At 31.6% G+C, this 18,294-nt stretch overlaps 1 protein-coding gene and 1 long non-coding RNA gene across 2 annotated transcripts; both read right to left on the bottom strand.

Moving 5' to 3' along the window:
* Positions 1 to 9,814: 9,814 nt before the first annotated feature.
* Positions 9,815 to 11,423, bottom strand: LOC146896608 (uncharacterized protein At5g48480-like). The gene is made up of 3 exons (XM_085737361.1): positions 11,295 to 11,423; positions 10,716 to 10,901; positions 9,815 to 10,204 (listed from the first exon to the last, which is right to left on the bottom strand). Exons 2-3 carry the CDS (start codon positions 10,898 to 10,900, stop codon positions 10,009 to 10,011), a joined length of 381 nt encoding a protein of 126 aa, XP_085593487.1. The 5' UTR covers position 10,901; positions 11,295 to 11,423; the 3' UTR covers positions 9,815 to 10,008.
* A 3,738-nt stretch (positions 11,424 to 15,161) lies between these two features.
* Positions 15,162 to 17,472, bottom strand: LOC146896607 (uncharacterized). The gene is made up of 3 exons (XR_015022075.1): positions 17,358 to 17,472; positions 16,771 to 16,965; positions 15,162 to 15,547 (listed from the first exon to the last, which is right to left on the bottom strand). It is a non-coding gene; the product is annotated as an uncharacterized LOC146896607 (long non-coding RNA).
* Between the last annotated feature and the right edge of the window lie 822 nt (positions 17,473 to 18,294).

Here is an 18,294-nt window from a genome sequence, read left to right as displayed (position 1 = left end):
TGCCCAATGTATAATTGTATATAAGGAAACAATTATGATTGAAATTAAATGAATACGAGTCTTGTGGAGTTTTTTCTAGTTCAAATTTGTTCCTGCTTTAAAATGAAAATTAGTATCCATGTTTCGCCTTCAAACAACACTACATTATCGAAGTTGCATGCAATGAATTATAGATGAATGTGTAAGACTGAAACGCACCGTTTCAAAAAAAAATTAAATTTAAAAAAAAAGGGGACAACATGTATATAAAAAAAAAAAGGGGGACAACACCCCATATTCTTTTCACGGGAACTTTCTAGTTCCCTCTTTCACCTTCTACTTTCATTCCATCCTTCACCCATGACCTAATCTTCTTCTTCCCTTTTCAATCACCAAATTCCTTTCAAAATTCAAACACTCATGAGAAGAATTTCATATATAAGAAAACTTTTCCCTAATTCTACAAATACACTTGGGTAAAATTTTGGGATTTGGTTAGGTGCTCTAGAGAAAGAAGATAGTACCCATTCATTGAAACATTTAGATTCTTTAAAGTTTTGAGAAACATAGAGTCATACTACCCAACAAGCACTATGGTGAAAACAATTAGTGGGCATATATTACAATATTATGGGACCAAGGAAATTGCAATCCTGTGCCACGGTTTTGCTCCTCAAGAATCCAAAACCATGTTGCTGCAATGGAAAAAAATATAATAATGAAGAAGCTTGAATCAGTTTTGTTGTGCTTCGGCTTTTCTTGAAATGGGTATGTGGGCAGCTGCTTTCAATGTTTCTCCTAGGATGGTTGGAGAACAAATTTAGTTGATTCGTCGTATCGGTGAGTTGATAACGATCATTATCACATATTTTTACTATTAATATTATTGATATTTTGATTTTCTATGTTAAAGTGTTTATAAAAATGGGGAACACACCCTTTGAACATTTTTCTTGTCCCTGAAAATTTATGTTTAATGTCATGAATATCAATATGGTGTCTAGTTGAACTTGTCTATGATTTATTGTGCAAATGTTGAAGTTTAAATTTGGTTGCATACACTACTCGACATGAGTTTTGAGAGATGAAGAAATACGGTTTTGAAATATGTGTTTTCGAAAGGTTTGATATTAATTTGTACGTGATTTGGATTTTGATTTGGATTTGAATTTACTAATGATTCTAAGTAGTAGATTTTCGATTGAGTTTTGATGATACGTATTTTGAAACAAGTTTCGTTATGTTGTGAAATATGGTTTTAGCATTGTGTTTGAGGAATGATGTTTTGAAAATTACGGTTATAATGACGACGACCTAGGTGCACCTAGTATGTGATTTCAATTAGGTAGAGTTACTCCGTTAGATGGAGCCGCCCCTATGGAAAGGCCACCATTAGGAGGAGAGGGCTATCAATGAGAGGTAAACTACCTAATTGAAGATGTTTTACACTTTGTTTTGAGTCGAGAGAAAAGAGCTATCCGTTAGATGGAGCCGCCCCTATGGAAAGGCCACCATTAGGAGGAGAGGGCTATCAACGAGATGGAGCTAGTTCTCAATTCACCCATTTTGATTATTTTTACTAAATGGAGTTTTCTATATTTTCTTTAAAGACTTTTATCAAGATTTTCGACAATATATTTTTAAAGGCTTTTGTTATGATTTTCTCGCGATATATTTTCTAAAGGCTTGTAATCTTATTTTCACCTCTTTACAACTTTGAGATTAAAAATACTCTTATTCATGATATTGTTTTTCACGTACAATGATACAAAGTAATTGCAAGCATAAATATTCACGTTACTTCTAAATGTTAGATATGTGATGGCTTGTAGTAAGGTTGTACCGAAGGATAAACTCACGGTTTAAAAGGTGTTATAAAAATTTTCCTAATAATTTGGTTCATTTTATTACGGGTTGGTTAAATAAGTTAAGAGCAACATATTTGTTATGTCGACGACATTGGACTCAAAATTATTCTTATTTGATTTTGGATTAATAGAATTTTATTCGGTTACTAGTTTGTAAATGAACATTAGATTTTGATAAAACTTAATTACTCGTGCCCATGTGTGTTTCCCTTCTAGCCGGTGGTGGTTGTTGTTTCCTCACTAAGTCTTTGTGACTTACCCCTTCTTACATTTTTTTCGCATTCAAAGTCATGTGCGTAGAAAGCTTGTAGCGAGTTAAAGATATATCAATGTCAATCTTTTGGTAGGTCTCCTATATGTATGAACTGAATGGTTGATGTATCTGCAGCTATTGGTAGTCTAGAAATGTTTTCTTTTGAATTGTACAAACATCTAGTTATGTCACTTTGAGATTCTCGATAATACAAGTATATAGACGGGATTCATATCTTGGATGATATCCAAAATACAAAGGATACTTTGTCGAAATATCATTGGATATCATTTTAAGTGAAAGTCAATTTGAAAATTATTTAAATTATAGTTTGTCAAGTGTTGTCATTAGGCTTGCCGGACTAGGATGATCTAGTTCGTGTGCCGGTCACGATTGTGAATTTTCGGGTCGTGACAAAGACTAAATATTATTTTTTTTTTAAACATAAACCCTCACTTTATTATGACTCTTTTTCTTTAAAAATACACCACAATATTGAAAGGGCGCAATTTTGTGTAAATCTTATTTACTAAAGCTTAACCCGTAAAGCTAACCCTAAACCTAATTTTTTCCCCCATTTTTTCATCCACTTTTCTAAGCCATTGGATCTTGCGCATTTAGGCGCCATTCAATTTTAGCCATTGATCATATTATATTTATCTCTTCTATTTTCCGAAACAACTATTTCGTATTTATCTCTTCTATTTTCCGAAACAACTATTTCATATTTATCTCTAATTATAATTTTGGTCATATCCGAAATTTGTTATCAATTCACTTAAATCCAAAATTTGTTTTCCTATAGTTTTGGCCATCCGAATCCTTATTTATTAATTAACCTAACAAATTTCCCTTTCAAAAAAAAAAAATTAACCTAACAAATTTCATTCGTATCTTCCTTTTTTTTTTTTTTGAAACAAATATTTTCTACACTTTTACGACTGCAATTTAACATAACAAATTCCATCTAAAAAATGCATCGCACAAATTTTATTCTTATCCTCGCCTTTTTTTTATGAAGCAAATATTTTGGTTATATATACGAAGCCCTAAACCCGTTTCTCTCAATAAAAATCTATCTATATATAAAAGTTGTCCCAAGCCTATTTTGAAGCCCTAATTTTTCCAAAACCCTAATGGCTACAATTACTGTTTTATCCTAACTAAATCGTTAATTATGAAGAAAAAAAAAGGAAATCACGGGATAAACATAAAACCCTAATAAAAGGAAATCAAGGAAACAGATTGGACGGATAAATATCACAACAACAAAAACGCCAATCACGGTTCTATATTGTTTCCTATTTTGTTTCCACACTAAACTATCTGCTTCTATAACAAATAAAGCCGCAAATCGAAATCCTTTCTCCAATTCTTGACCTATGGCTGGAAGAACCATGGAAACTCTCCTCTCCTATCACTACCTAAGCTGGTAGACACTTCAACACATATTCCTAAATGTTTAACTCTTTGTTTTGTTTATATTATTTTTTTGTTGCCGTTTATACATAACAAAATTTCACTTTCGTTCCTTGCCGGGTCCTCTATTGAAAAACCCGGTTTCGAATATGACAAGGCAATTAACAAGCTACAACTCAAATACAAAACATACATCGTCGAGTATGACTTCGAAACCGTGAGTATACTTTCCTTTTCTTTGACCTATCCTTCTAATTTAATTGTTTCATTCTAATTTAATTTTTGGATTTGTTTATTTGATTTTTGGTTATTTGTAATCCGATGACTTTTTGAATTTCATTGCTATCTAATTTATTATCATCTCTTTTTTTGTTTGTTATATTCTAGAAGGAGGTTTATGCGGTGGTGGTTGTTGCAAGAAGGCCCTTGCGGTGATAATTTATACGGTGGTGGTTGAATAAACCGATGTGATTGTGTCTACCCTCTCTATATTGTGTGTTGATCGAGATTGCCGAAGAAAAAAAAAAGGCTTGCTGCAGCTTTAGAAATACAAATTGCGGAAGGCCTTAATAATTATTGTCCTAAATTATTAATCCTTTTCTAGAGATTTTAGGATGCTCTAAGGAGGATTGGATACTTGGTTAGTTACTCTTCTCTTTTGAATAGTTTATTTTCATGAGTTGTTAGTTCATTTCTCACATATACTTGGAAAAAAATTCATATTTTTAGATGTTACTGGTTATGTTGAGAAAGACACCGTAACGGAAACTTAAAAAAATGAAAGAAAAAAAAACAGCGAGGCTATGGATGCGACGCGAGAAGATTTAGAGTAAGTCTTAATCTATTAACATTACTCAATGCAGAATAATTGCTGATAATTACTTGCTTTTTATTTGATTAATTTACACTTCGTAGGAGGGAATAGAATTCATTGCACATTATTGGATGACTATGCCGTGAAAATGCAAAAGTTTTTGGATAATCATGATTATCACTTACCGTGATTGTTTTGTAAAACTTCGGGTAAAGTTCCTAAATCTTTAGTCTTAAAACTTTTATGTCAACTATAGTGTTTTTATATAAAATTCATCATATATTGATTTCAACCTCTGAAGTATCATGAACTCGATTCGAGATGGGACTATTTTTAGTAGTGAAATTGAGATTCACGTTTCTACTACTTTGTCTGTTATTTCTTATATTTCTTTCTTTATTTCCTCTATGTTTCATGCTTGTGATTATGTGTCAATATAATTTTGTTGAATAATGTATTAGCCTTTGTTACAATAACTCCAAAATATATGCTTTGCAATGTTTTTCTTTTTTATATTCATATTCAATGTTTGTGCTTAACTATTTGGAGCTGGTTTAAGGTAATTTTCTCGAATAATTCGGAGCAAGTTCCTAGTGGTTTTCTGCATAATTCGAGCTGGTTTTTAGTTTGTGGACCTGATATTGTGCAACAAAGGTGTTTCGGTACTACAGTTTTTTTTTTTTTGAGAGATGTTTCGGTACTACGGTTGTTTCTTCCGCCCCTTGACACCCTCTACCCATAAAGTATTTAAAAGCAGCAATGTCCTTCTTCTTTGGTACTACCCATGGAGGTATCCATTATTCATGTTTCTTGCTTAATTTTTCTGCCGAGGCTTATCGTTCCTTAATTTTTCTTCATATATGTTTCTTGCTCATGATAAAGATTCAAATAAGTCATTAGCGAGAAAATTGTGCACAATCTTACAATTAAAATAGAAAATATATTTTTATGAATTAGCTCATTTAACTACTTTGGACATAATTTTATGATGGGCTGGAAACTCAGGTTTTGTTCTAATGCAAGCCACTCTATTGGGTGTATATATTTTGTTTCCTTCATTCATTATATAAAAAATAAAAAACTATATTATCACCTTACGAAGTCTAAGATGAACTTAATTTACTGTTTTGGATGATGATATGTTGTTTGCTTATAGTATACAAATTTGTAAGGGTACTTCCTCACTCCCTCTGGATAGTTACAAGTTAACCAATGTGTGATTGTTGGATAAGCACAGGATCAAATACTATATCGTTGAGGTACGTGTTTTAGAGATGGCTATTTTGGTTTGTAATGCCTGAACTTTGATTTTGCTATTAATGGTCATAGCATGTTCGACTGGTTTTGTGTTGCTATCTTTGGAATGTAAATCAATTTTGCATGAATGTATCCAAAGAAAAATCACTTATAGTGAAAATCACTTTTAACCAAAATTAATTCTTCCCACCGTACAACCAAACACGCACGCAAATAGGTTCGGGTACATTGACTGTGATATTACTTTTATTGAGATCATAAAAGAAAGTCCAGATCGTAAAGCTACAACAATGCTATATCCCTATGCAAGTCTCAACTGATCTTGGAAAAAAATCAATTTTACCTTTCTATGATCACTTTTACTTCACAAAAGTCAAACATGTTTGGTTGTGAATTGTGATTATTTCAGTCCCCCAAAGTTAAGATTATTTTATTATTTATTCCTCTTAGATATTCACATTAACAACTGATGTTATTATAATCGTAACAAGATTTGTTTTATGTGTTCCCCGGGTAATTAAGGAGAAACAAAATGTCCGATCTTGAAGTTGTTTGCATTCATCTTTTGTTGTAATCTCTCTCATCGGTTTAGATAGTCCGCATGGTTAATATTTGATTAAAGGTACAATTTCTATAGTTAGTATTACTTATATGTATTAGCTAATTGGTTTAGCAAATTTATATCGTAGCGCTTCTAATATTTTTTCTCATCCTGAAATTCGATTTTAATTTTCATTCTAACGGCGGCAATTTATGATGCGATTATGAGTACAAGAAGTCTATGAGCCAGCCGTGTTGAAGATGCGAACTTATGAGCTTTTTTTTGTTTGTTTGTAATAATGCTGAGTTTTTTATGATAAATTCATTATTAGCCGAGAGCGAGGTTGCCTAGCCTTTTTTTATAAATTCCAAAATAGCAAGACTTTCATTGATAGCTCATGTTTTGAGCCTTTCAAACTGTACAAAATGGTTGCTAATAATGTTATGACATTACTCTTGAATAAGTAAAAAATGTCCCTAATAATCATTGTCACTATCTCTTCCAAAGGTATGCTCATAAATATTTTGGGAGTACTTTATAACCCCCGCAACTAATACTAATGTTGGGTTCATATTAATAGTTTGTGTGCTCAAGGTACTTTATGTCATATTCAAATTACGTGGTTATTTGATTACTTTTTGGAGATCATATCAGAAAGGTGTATAGTATAGCATCATCTAATTGCCAATTGCAATGAACTATACAAGTTCATAACTCCATACATATCACGCCGATTGATTTCATTGTTTTCATTTACAATAAATTTGTCTTAATTTTCATATTTTATGTTGTCTTAGATGTCCCCTGAGCTATGCAAAATACAAATTAAGTTGTAAACCATGATTCATATCATTGTTTTGAAGACTATGATTATTTAATAAGGATTGGCCCAATGCTTCATGTGATATTCTATTGGCCGAATAAGGATCTATCTAAGCATATGATTGTGTCTTCAAAATATGCTTAACTTACCATTAACTATAAGCATGACCATTGCAAAACATTAATTGTAAATCATACCTTACGTACATAATATAGCTATATATTTCATGTTATTTTAATTTACCGTTTTTATGTAATGTTGAACTCCTAAATTACTAATATATTGTGCTCATCATTGACCCGTGTGATAGCACGGGTTAGCAAATTATGAGGGTGTCTATCTACCGTCATAACAAGAGTCGGGGTCAGTCTATGAAAAATGTTGGTGTCTATCTACCGTCTCATGTTTTTTCACATGGACAATTGTACGTCGCGGTATCGAGGGTTACTTCGAGGGATGGTTTAAAGATATTGATCAATGATGAGGACGACTAAGATATCGATGTGACATCAAATGTGATCTACGTAAAAGTTTTCCGTAATGTGTAGCACATTGTTTTGTAGTATTGTTGTTATTGCATATCGGTACTATTTTTATGTCGACGGACGTTGGATTTCCTTTTCTTCAATAAACTATGTCATTAATTTTATATGTTCTCTTACCGTAACGGGGTCGATGTCATGTAAATTGTTTAATGTCGTACATTAAAAACGTTTGTGGCAATTTATTTTATGAGTTGAATTATACTATTTTTCGATTCAAGTAAAGTATTTATTCTCATATTTGCGCTATATTTTTTTATTTGTGTGACCCGTGCGGTAGCACGGGTCGATGGTCTAGTATTACTTTATTTGAAAGGAATGACCTAGAGAAATAGAGAATGACTCTCTCGGCATAAATCAACGGTTCATAGTGGTTTTGTCTAAATCTCATAAGTATAATCGAGAAAGAATCGGAGATTTAATTTTAAATATAAGTGAGTTTATGTTGCATGGATTTTGTTTACGATTCCCCTTGTTTATGATATAGCAAGGCATCCCAATTATGTTGGTACATAAAGCATATCACCCATTTACATCACCCTATAACATTTTATTGAATAATAAGAAAAGATAAAAGAAATACAAACTTGGAAGGTCTATAACAATTCCCATGATAAACAATAGGAATAATCTCTTTCTCATTAAAAATCTTATTAGAAAAATCGAATAAGATAAAACCAAGTAAAGGGGAAAGAGACTGCAGAGCAAAAACAACAATCCGGTAAACATTTTTTGTTCTTGTTAAAAGCATCTAAAATGCAATTTAAAAGATCATTCGACCATACCATATAGGAAACATGAAGACTGAGAGCAACCATTATATCAACACAATGATTGTCCTCTCTTTACATGTGAGAAATGAAAAATCACATAGTCTTAGTGAGTTCCAAATAGTTCCTCCGACAATTTCTAATGTTCCAAGGAGAAAATTCCTAATGATATAGTATGTTTGATTATGTCTCACTGATTTGGTTCCTTGTATAATGCCAATGTCTAGTTTGTAGAACGTGATACGCATGCTCAATGAGTAGCTCCTTCATTTCCCCTTGTATTAAAGAAATTCTACTTTATGATTTTCATATTTTTCTTGGTATATCTATATGCCAATTATGGCTTGATTCCATTTGTGTTTTTAAATAAATTGTACTGTTATAATTAACGACTATATATTGCAATAGATGTACTCTAACCCTTCTGCAGTTCTGCATAACAAAGATTTCAAAATGCTAGTTTAACAGTTTAATTTGAAGCTTATTGTGTATTTTAGTTTCTATTACAATCATAGTTTAAAATTTTGGTTGCTGACCGCAGCATCACCGATGCGGTAGCCATAGCATCTGCATTGCACCATAATTGTGGTGTGATCTTCAATCACGTGTACGGCCGTTTCGTAACCACATTAGACGATTTTGGCGTTTGTACAAATCTTGTCACAAAAATTAAAATTTCAGCACCCTAAATTCGAATATACTTTAGATGTAATAAAAAAATCTTACTTTTAATTGTCTCTCAAGTTTGTTTTACTCACATTTTCAAATGAGCATTTACTGAGCAAACTAAGACATGCTATAGTGGATAAATAACGTAGTAGCACGATGATGTCATTTTATATAGTTTGTGAAAATTTAAAATTATTTGAGACGCAACAAATGCAATGCATGTCGAAACAACCGCAATGATAGCATTTGCAACCACAACCGCAATTTAAGACCGTGGTTAGAGTTAGGCTTTGATATGATTTACAAATAGATTACTCTACAAAGTATTGAAAAATATGATAATAGAAATTGTGTTAAGTCTACAATAAACTGAGGGTCTTTAAATTTATGAAATATATCAAGTTTATAAAACAATTTAGATGTATTGATGGTGAAGTCAAGTTGAATAACAGTCTGGGCTATTATAGGTATTCAAGTCAATATTGTCGATGCAATGATATGAATTACGATTTTGGACTCACTTAATATGAGGATAATGGATTAGGAAAAAAAAAATTGCCTTAGAAAAAACAATCTTTGTTTTTAGGGATGGAAAAAAAATTCTAGCTTTGATATCATGCTCTGTTGCATCTATGTACATCATTTTTCCTTTATACCTAATAGCTAGTTAGTTATTTGTGCCTTCACACAATTCTCATGTTTTCGTCCTCGTTGTGCTATGACAAGAAAAGAAATTTGAATTTGTTTGAAACACAATTAGTTGAGCTTGGAAAAGCCAGCATAAACAAGCTAACTAATTTCAGTTGTTTGTACCAATTATGATACAACTATTAAATTTGAATAAAAGAATAAAAACAGGATAAAATGCACCAAACAAGATAAGATAAAAACAGCAATTTTTAAGCATAGTCTTACATCCCAGCAATTGTCATAATTAAACGATAATAGAAAGATAATTGTAGCAATAAACACCTAATTAGAACTAAAAAGGATGTAGCAAAGTACTAATAAATATAACAATATCAAAGCATGGATCAACCAACCCTTCATTTGCTACTGCAATTTATGGGTTGTTACATGAATTTGGCTAGGGACTTGGCCTCACAAATGTACCAAACATAACCAAATGGATCCCTCAGCTTCACAATGTTCTGACCAGCATGAATGGGTGCAAATTCATCAAGCTGTTCCTCAACAGCCCCAGCACTCACAGCCTTCTGTACGGTAGCTGCGACATCTGCCACCCCAACATTCGTAGCAGAGCCGGTCCTAAGATTTAATAAGAAAACGTTTAAGGACCAATACCTCTATTTCTAAATATATAAGCAACTATATATTGATTATTTTTATTTTTTAAGACAACAACTTTTGATTAGATGGCAACTATAAAAACATATTTTCATGTGTTTATGATTATTAAAATATTCCCATATTAAAATATTCCCATAATTAGTAGTGCTAGTAATTCTTTTAAGATATAAAAATCAAACATACAAACACATCTATCTATATATATAAAAGGATATATGTTTTAAAAGATCATTCATACATAACCAAACATGATGCCAAACAAACTAAGATGAACACCAACTACCACCAATTAAGCATAGAAAGTTCCATAAAAACCAAACAAATAAAAAACCACAAGAACAAACATGCCTCAAATCTAATAAACAGAGAAAAAAACTTGATTAGATATGGTTTTAGTCATTTTTCCTCAAGCAATCCTCCAAAAGACACAAAATATAAACTAAATTTAAAACATGAAAATCAAACTCACAGGTCAGAAGGGTGCTCGGGGTGCTTTATCAAACAGAGGGTGCCACCAATAATAACCTGAGCTGCAAAATAGGGATCATTCACCTCGACAGCGTCAAAGGCTGCCTTGTAGAATGCAACAGCATCATTCACCTTTCCAGGTTCCACATATAGAATCATTCCGACAGCTAAAATTTGAGGATCCATTCTAAAAAAAAAAAAAAACAATAGGTTAAGTATAAATATATTCAATATACATAAACAAATTAAAAAAAATGATAATATATGATTAATATTAAAATATATAAATATCTTTTATATATTTTAAAATATGGTAGAAAACAGTTTAAAATATGTATCGTATTAAAATATGCTTATATATGGTAGAAAACAAAATAAATGGGGTTTATTCACGAAAAGAAAAATAACATTAACTTTTGATAACTAGAAACAGTTTCATCTTCTTAGCCATTATAATAAGGAACAAAAAGAGGGACCAAGGAAGAAGGAGAAATGCTTTGTTGAATGTCTAATGAAATAAAAATATCAGCTTAAAAAAAATGAAGTAAAAATATAATGATGGGTTTAAAAATATTATTACCACTCAGAGATGAAAATTGATGTTCTGTTCTTGCTGTTTGATTTGGAGACTTCTCCTTAACAAAGGATAGTATTTATACTACTAAGTTTACTAGCTGAGGAAAAATGCAAAACTTGGGTACAAAGACATGTATATTGTAAGTTCAAGGGGTGGTTGAAGGTCAAATAATAAGACAAAATCAGTTATTTGGTCAAGATGGAAATGGACGAGTATCTCATTTCTCAACAAGAATAAATGTGTTTTGCATATTGCTCTTTTTCGTCCAAAAATGTTGAATTTGTAACCTACTTTTCCGGTCCTAAATATAAACGAATTTGACTTTTTATATTCATTCAATTAATAATGTATGTGGTCTATAATATGAACCACATACATTATTAATTGAATGAACCTAAAAAGTTAAATTTGCTTATATTTAGACCTGGAGGGAGTATGTTTGTCCACTTTTTAATTATGAGTGTAAATGGAAAAAAGCTATTGATTGTCCGATTGACATATGAATCGGCTTAGTGTAAGTTTGATTCAAATTCTAGAGGGGTCAAAATTGATTTTAGAGGTCTACAATTAATTCTAATATGTTTGGTTGCTTTTAAGTTAATTCGGATTGATTCTTACTACAAGTGAAGAATCTCATATGTGACATTTTTTTTGGATTTAATTTGAAATAATTAAAAATGATGGGAAACATTGTATAATTAAACAAATTAAACAATGTTATTTCAATACACCAGAAAGGAAATCTAACAAACTGAGGTTCCACCCTAAATTAGGAATTTTATGTGGAGATTAGGTCGTAATTGTCTCGAGATGTTTGACAAGAATGGAACAAGAAGGGGGTCAAATGTTCTCTTTAGTGTCTCTTTTGCAAAAGAGAAATGATATTTTGACAACCACTTTTTGACAACTTTTGGACAACTTTCTCTCTCATACTCACATGATGTTGTTATCCTCTCTCTTCCTTTTTCTCTCTCCATTGTTTTTGACCAATAAGAAGTGAGAAAAACAAGGTTGTCAACAATGTTGTCATCAAATGGATGTCAAAATATCATTACTCTTTGCAAAATGAGCATGAATCGACTTGGCATAATGTATCCATTTGTGAAATACAGGGGGAGAATGTTAGGCTTCTATGAACATTTAGGTGAACTCGAGGAAGCCATGCACGGGAATACTGAATCGTTCTCTGAAGCATTTTTTAAAACCATATATCTAAGACCTAAGTGCAGTACAAATGAATGATATAGCTATGAATCAAATACTCAAATCATGATGAAATTAAGTAATATGAAAATAATAGAATGAATAACGCAACATGTGTAATGATTATTAAAGAATGAAGAATATATATACATGATAGGGCGTTTGGCAAGTGCACCAAATACTATCGAAGTAGTAAAAATATCGATCCCACGAGGACCGTTTTTAACTTCAATAATTCAATCGCGTTATAAAAATAAGATGTATACAAGTTTATTTTGGTTTGCCACTAGGCAGTAGATTTGGTTTGATTTTATGAAATCAAATAAAAAGAAATAGATTTGATTAAGAAAATATGGAGAGAGATGAGATCGAATCCGTCGAATCCTCTATGTTTCCCCTAATTGGTTACCGCACCTATTATTACTAATGATTCTCTAGTTTCACGATAGTTAACAAATTAGCCCTAATCAATCCCTTGAGTTAGGACCCTCTTCTTAAACTACAACCCCTAATTCCTTAGGTGGTCTAATAATCCTTGAAGGTTTTATGAACGTTAACCTAATATCACTAACAAACGATTATCCATTCCTAGACTAACCATGTTTATTAGAACAATTCAATTAGGTCTAAGTCGAAAGCTATGGTCGGTAGTCATTCGTTCTCACAAAATCATGTTTATATTTGATCGGGATATAAAAAGCATTAAGACCAATTGAATTGAATAAAAACTAGAAATTCATTAATAAACAATAGAGTTTCACATCAACATATGATCAATTAGGGTTACATAGATTCATCTCTCGACCTAATCTCTAAGAGATTTAGTTACTCATAATTGAGTTTACAAATAGCATAATCAATGAAAGAATTAAAACATACATAAACCGAGTTAGAGATGATGAAATCCTCTCCATTGCCGCAAAATTTTCCGGGTGTTAAAATCGCACTTTAGCTCTCCAAAATCGTAATCCCCTTTGTTTGAGACTCGACTTCGGCTTAAATAGGCAAATCTGGATCGCCCAAAATCGTACCACGATGGCACAATCGTACCACGATTGGTACTTTAAACCCTAATTTCCTTTAAAGTCCTTCTTGAAATCGTATCACGATTAGATGGATCGTACCGCGATCCAACTCCTTCAAAAACATGCTCTCTCGACTTCAAGAAATCGTATTACGATGGTAAAATCGCAATACGATTGGCAGCTCCCAGTTCTTCCAATTTTGTTGCTTTTAACATCTCCTGGATACTTAATATTGCTTAGAACTCTATCACAATGTCAAAATAAGTCCTAAAAATTACGTAATGACAAGATGTCATCAATACACAAGGTGCCAATTGAGGCAAATAAAGATAAAACTAACTTATGATCGGTTACTCAACTAAGTAAGTTGTAGAAACAATTATTAACAAACATAACAGAATGTAATACTAGTGAGGTTTATATGGGGAAGCTGGAGGGGTTGAATCAGAGTGGAACTAATGATTATATAATAGAGACAGTGAAGAAAATGAATTTAAGTGGAGCATGCCTCCCAATTGATGGTTGTGGATGATATTTTTTGCAAGGGACTGATGTCTCCATTTACAAATATTATTCAAGTTTGTACATCTATGTTAATCTCCGAACTATTTAGTTAGGTTTGTTCATCGACAAGTCAATGTAGTTGCTCATTTGCTTTTTTATAAACAAAATTTTATTGATGAGAGTAAACTAGTCCAAAATGTGCAAAGCTGCTCCAAAATCATCATACAATTACTACAAATTTAGAAACAAAATTGCAACCAAGCCAAGTAAAACAGCAGAGAAAACCAAGTAAAACCCCCGACAGATGATGGAAAAAACAAAACCAAAAGGCCACCCGTTGTTAAGTGGGAACTAATTCTGCATAATATATCAATATTTGCTTGACATCAACAAAATTTCTCCAATGCATTAACTTAAAATGCCACACTAAGAGCTATATATGATGTAACGACCTGTCAAATACTGGTCTTTGTTTTTCCTTTTTCTATTAATAAATCAAGACCACGACACAGACGAATCATGCGATCCACCACCTCCAAAATATTTACCACTTCTCAAGTTACTGGTTTAAGTTTGAGGTATAGAATTTCCTATTTTTCTAGCTATTGACTATATGAAACCGTAAGTTACAAAGCCTAGGCCATAAACTTGCTGCTTTAAAGCTTGAAATTATTCTTTTGCAAAAGATGATTATTTGTCTATAAATGCACCCAGTTAAATAATACATCAAGAATTATAGAATAAATTATCTAATCTAATTCAAGTCAAGTCTTTCAAGTTTTCAATCATACCAACATACTCTATCCCATGATGTATAGAAGGATAGTCTACCAATGCACCATATTTAAGGTGGTGCAACTTGTATAAAGCCCAAAGTTAGAACATAAGCTATATTAAGAGAAAAGTATGAGAGAAAATGAATTTGAATTTTTTGAAACACAATTAGTGGAGGTTGCAAATAGCCATCATAAGCTAGCTAGCTAGATAATTTTAGTTGTTTACAATTATTATACACATAGTAAATTTGAATTTCTACTTAAAAGTGCCTTAAAATTTTAAACAATTTTTAAGCATAGTTTCACAAAAGACCAAATGCTAAAAGAATATAAGAAGGATAAATATACCAAGCAAAAGAAGCTTAAAAGAACAATTTTAGAGCATAGTCATATATCCAATTGTCAAAGTTAAAAGCAAGTTAACATAACAATTAAAACTTAGTCATACATCCAGCAATTTTAAAGCATAGTCTTACAAATGTACCAACTAATCCCAGCAACCCTCAATTCATTGCTATTACCAGCCATGGGTTGTTACATGGATTGGGGTAGGGAGGTAGTCTTGCAAATGTACCAACTAAAACCAAATGGATCCCGGACCTTCGCTATGGGGCCACCGCCATACATGGCTGCGATGTGTTCCTCAACCGGTTCCTGAACTGCCCCAGCCCTCACGGCCCATTGGACGGTGGCCATAATGTTGCTCGACCCCAAGGTTGAAATCATTTTGTCCTCTCCATCATTGGAACTGAAAGTAGATAAAAAAAAATTTTAAACAAAGACTTTTATATCTAAATATAAGTAACTATTATCATAAAAGAAAACAACTTTTATTATATGTATTTATTTAATATACTGTTTTTCAAATACTCCCTCCGTCTCTAAATTATTGTCGTTTAAGGTTTGTGCACGGTTATTAAGGAAATGATTGATTGTGTTGATTTCAATGGTAAAATTAATATCATTTACTAAAATACCCTTATTAATTGTAGTTAGTGGAGTAGTTAAGTTTGATGAAATTCAATAAACAAGGGTATAATAATGGAAAAAAATAATAAATGCCGCATTGGTATTCTAAAGTGACAATTATTTTGAGAAAAAGAAAAAATGCTAAAGAGACTATTATTGTGAGACGGAGGGAGTATATAGTTAATTAGTACTATAAGTTTCCTAAAATATGAAAAACTAAAATTAAACAGATCTATATATAAAAGTATATTTTTTTTTCTTTTTGAAAAATTCTTTAAGGGTGTGTTTGGATTGAGGGTTTAGGAGAGGAAGGGAGAGGAGGGTTCACTTTTAATTTTTAAATTACGAACGGTGTAAAATTTTTTAAAAATAAATTAAGTGTTTTTGAAGTATTATATAATCATTTATCATGTTGTTAATTCAATTTTCTAAAAATTATTTTATAATGTTCGTAATTTAAAAAAGAAAAGTAAATTCTCTCCTCGCTTCCCCTCCTAAACCTTCATCCAAACACACCCTAAGATACTATCTACCTACGTTATCTTAGATGTCGAAATTCATTAAAGATCGCAAAAAACAGCAGAACCAACAAAAACAAAGTATAGAGGCACCAAAATAATAAAATGGATTACAAATTTACAAGAACAAACAAACAGAGTCTCAAATCCAAAAACAAAAACAGTTACTCCCTCCGTCCCGTTTTATACGAGTCGGTTTGGTTTTCACACGAGTTAAGAAAAATGTATAAATAAAGGGGAAAGTGGAATATATTGTATTGGGAATGATGAAAGTAATATTAATTAGAGTTATATTGTATTGGGAATGATGAAAGTTGTATTGAAAATTGAAATGGCTCGTTATTTTGGGACACTTTTTTTAGAAAATGGGTCGAATATTCCGGGACGGAGACGGAGGGAGTACAATATTTTTTCTCAAACAATCCAAGAGACTCAATAAATAAACATGAAACATTTCAATAAAAAGCATTATTTCTATACTCACAAGTTTGATGGGAGGTGAATGATCAAGTAGTGGGTTCCAGCAATGTTAAGTTGAGCAGCAGCAAAGGGTGGTACTGGTGTAACCTCTTGAGCATTGAATGCTGTCCTATAAAATGCAACAGCATCATTCACCTTTGAAGGTTCCACCAACAGAGCCCTTATGAAACTCAAAACTGGATTATCCATTGTTGCCATTCTATCAAAATAAATAGGTGTTAGGTATAAATATCTTCAATATATACAAAAACACATGTAAAATATATGATGAAATATATGATGAGTTTGTATAGTTTATGATAGAAAACCAAAAACATGCATAATACAAACGGAAATGAAAAAAATAAAAAACACAATCATGTAAAATGAAATAATAACTTTTGTGATTTAGAGCAAGGTGGGTTTGTCCAGTAGATTTAACAATATAAGAAAGAAAGAAAGAAAAAATCAGAAAAAAGGAGTTCATTTTGATGAAGAACACATGATTGTTATGTTATTTTTTTTTATTATTGATAGAGTTATAAATTTGAGATGCTTAGTTGAATTTCTAATGCTTAAAAAAAAGTATAAAGATGAGTATAGAAATATTACCTCACAGATGAATTTTTTTCTTTCAATTCCTTCTCTTGCAGAATAAAAGTGACTTGAAAATTGTTAGCTCACACACTATTTAAAGTACTAGAAATAAGGATAAGGTCATTTAATTTGCTAGATGAGGAAAAAGCCAAAACTAGGTACGAGGACAGATGGCACATAGACATAAGGCATCAGTGCTGCTGCAATGTGGGGTGAGGATCAAATAAAAAGACAAAATTCCTTATTTGATTTTTTGGTCAAGAAGGAATGAGAATATCAACAAGAATAAATGTGTTTTCATTCCTTTACTTCTTTTGCCCAAAAATTTGAATTTGCAAGCTGTATTTTTGCTATTTTTATTTTCTTTTTAGTTATGAACGCAAATATGAAAAGGCTAGTGATGGGTCGCACCCATGGGGATTAGTGAATTGATCACCTATTTGATATTTTTGTAAGAAATTAAAAATGATGGCAAACATTGTAAAATTAAACATGATAATATATAATACATTTTTAGTTTTGAATTGGCTGGACAAAGTTAAGGTACAGGAGGGATTATAATTGGATGTTATACCTATAGGATTATGAATTTTATTTGGAGATTGGGTTGCAAGGGTCAATTGTCCTCTTCACGTCCCATGGGATTAGTGAACAATGTCGACTAAGCAATGTGTTAAAATCCCCTTCACACACAAAACAAAATGCTTATCCATGTTAGTTTAAAAAAATATATTCATGCTAGTAAAACTGATTCGATCACATGTTTTTTATTTTAAAAATGCATTTTTTTATTTGTTACATAAAGTAAGAAATTATGCTTTGTATGGTGAGAAGTATATATTGATTGTTGAACAAATTATGAGATAATATATGATTTGATAATAGATAAGTAAATAGATATTGAATAAGCTGGCAGATTGAATTTGAAGTGTTATATAAAATTAATGGTAGA

The sequence above is a fragment of the Medicago sativa genome, chromosome 8 (assembly GCF_051527215.1).
Source record: "Medicago sativa cultivar Bolivia chromosome 8, Bolivia_mono, whole genome shotgun sequence".
Classification (NCBI taxonomy): domain Eukaryota; kingdom Viridiplantae; phylum Streptophyta; class Magnoliopsida; order Fabales; family Fabaceae; genus Medicago; species Medicago sativa.
The sequence above is the reverse complement of the archived record's forward strand: the minus strand, read 5'-3'. Positions and strand labels throughout refer to the sequence as shown.

Coding starts and splice junctions, on each gene's coding strand:
- LOC146896608 (XM_085737361.1), bottom strand. CDS start 10,900: ATGGATCCTCAAATTTTAGCTGTCGGAATGATTCTATATGTGGAACCT. Junction 10,205..10,715: donor CCCGAGCACCCTTCTGACCT/GTGAGTTTGATT, acceptor ATTAAATCTTAG/GACCGGCTCTGCTACGAATG.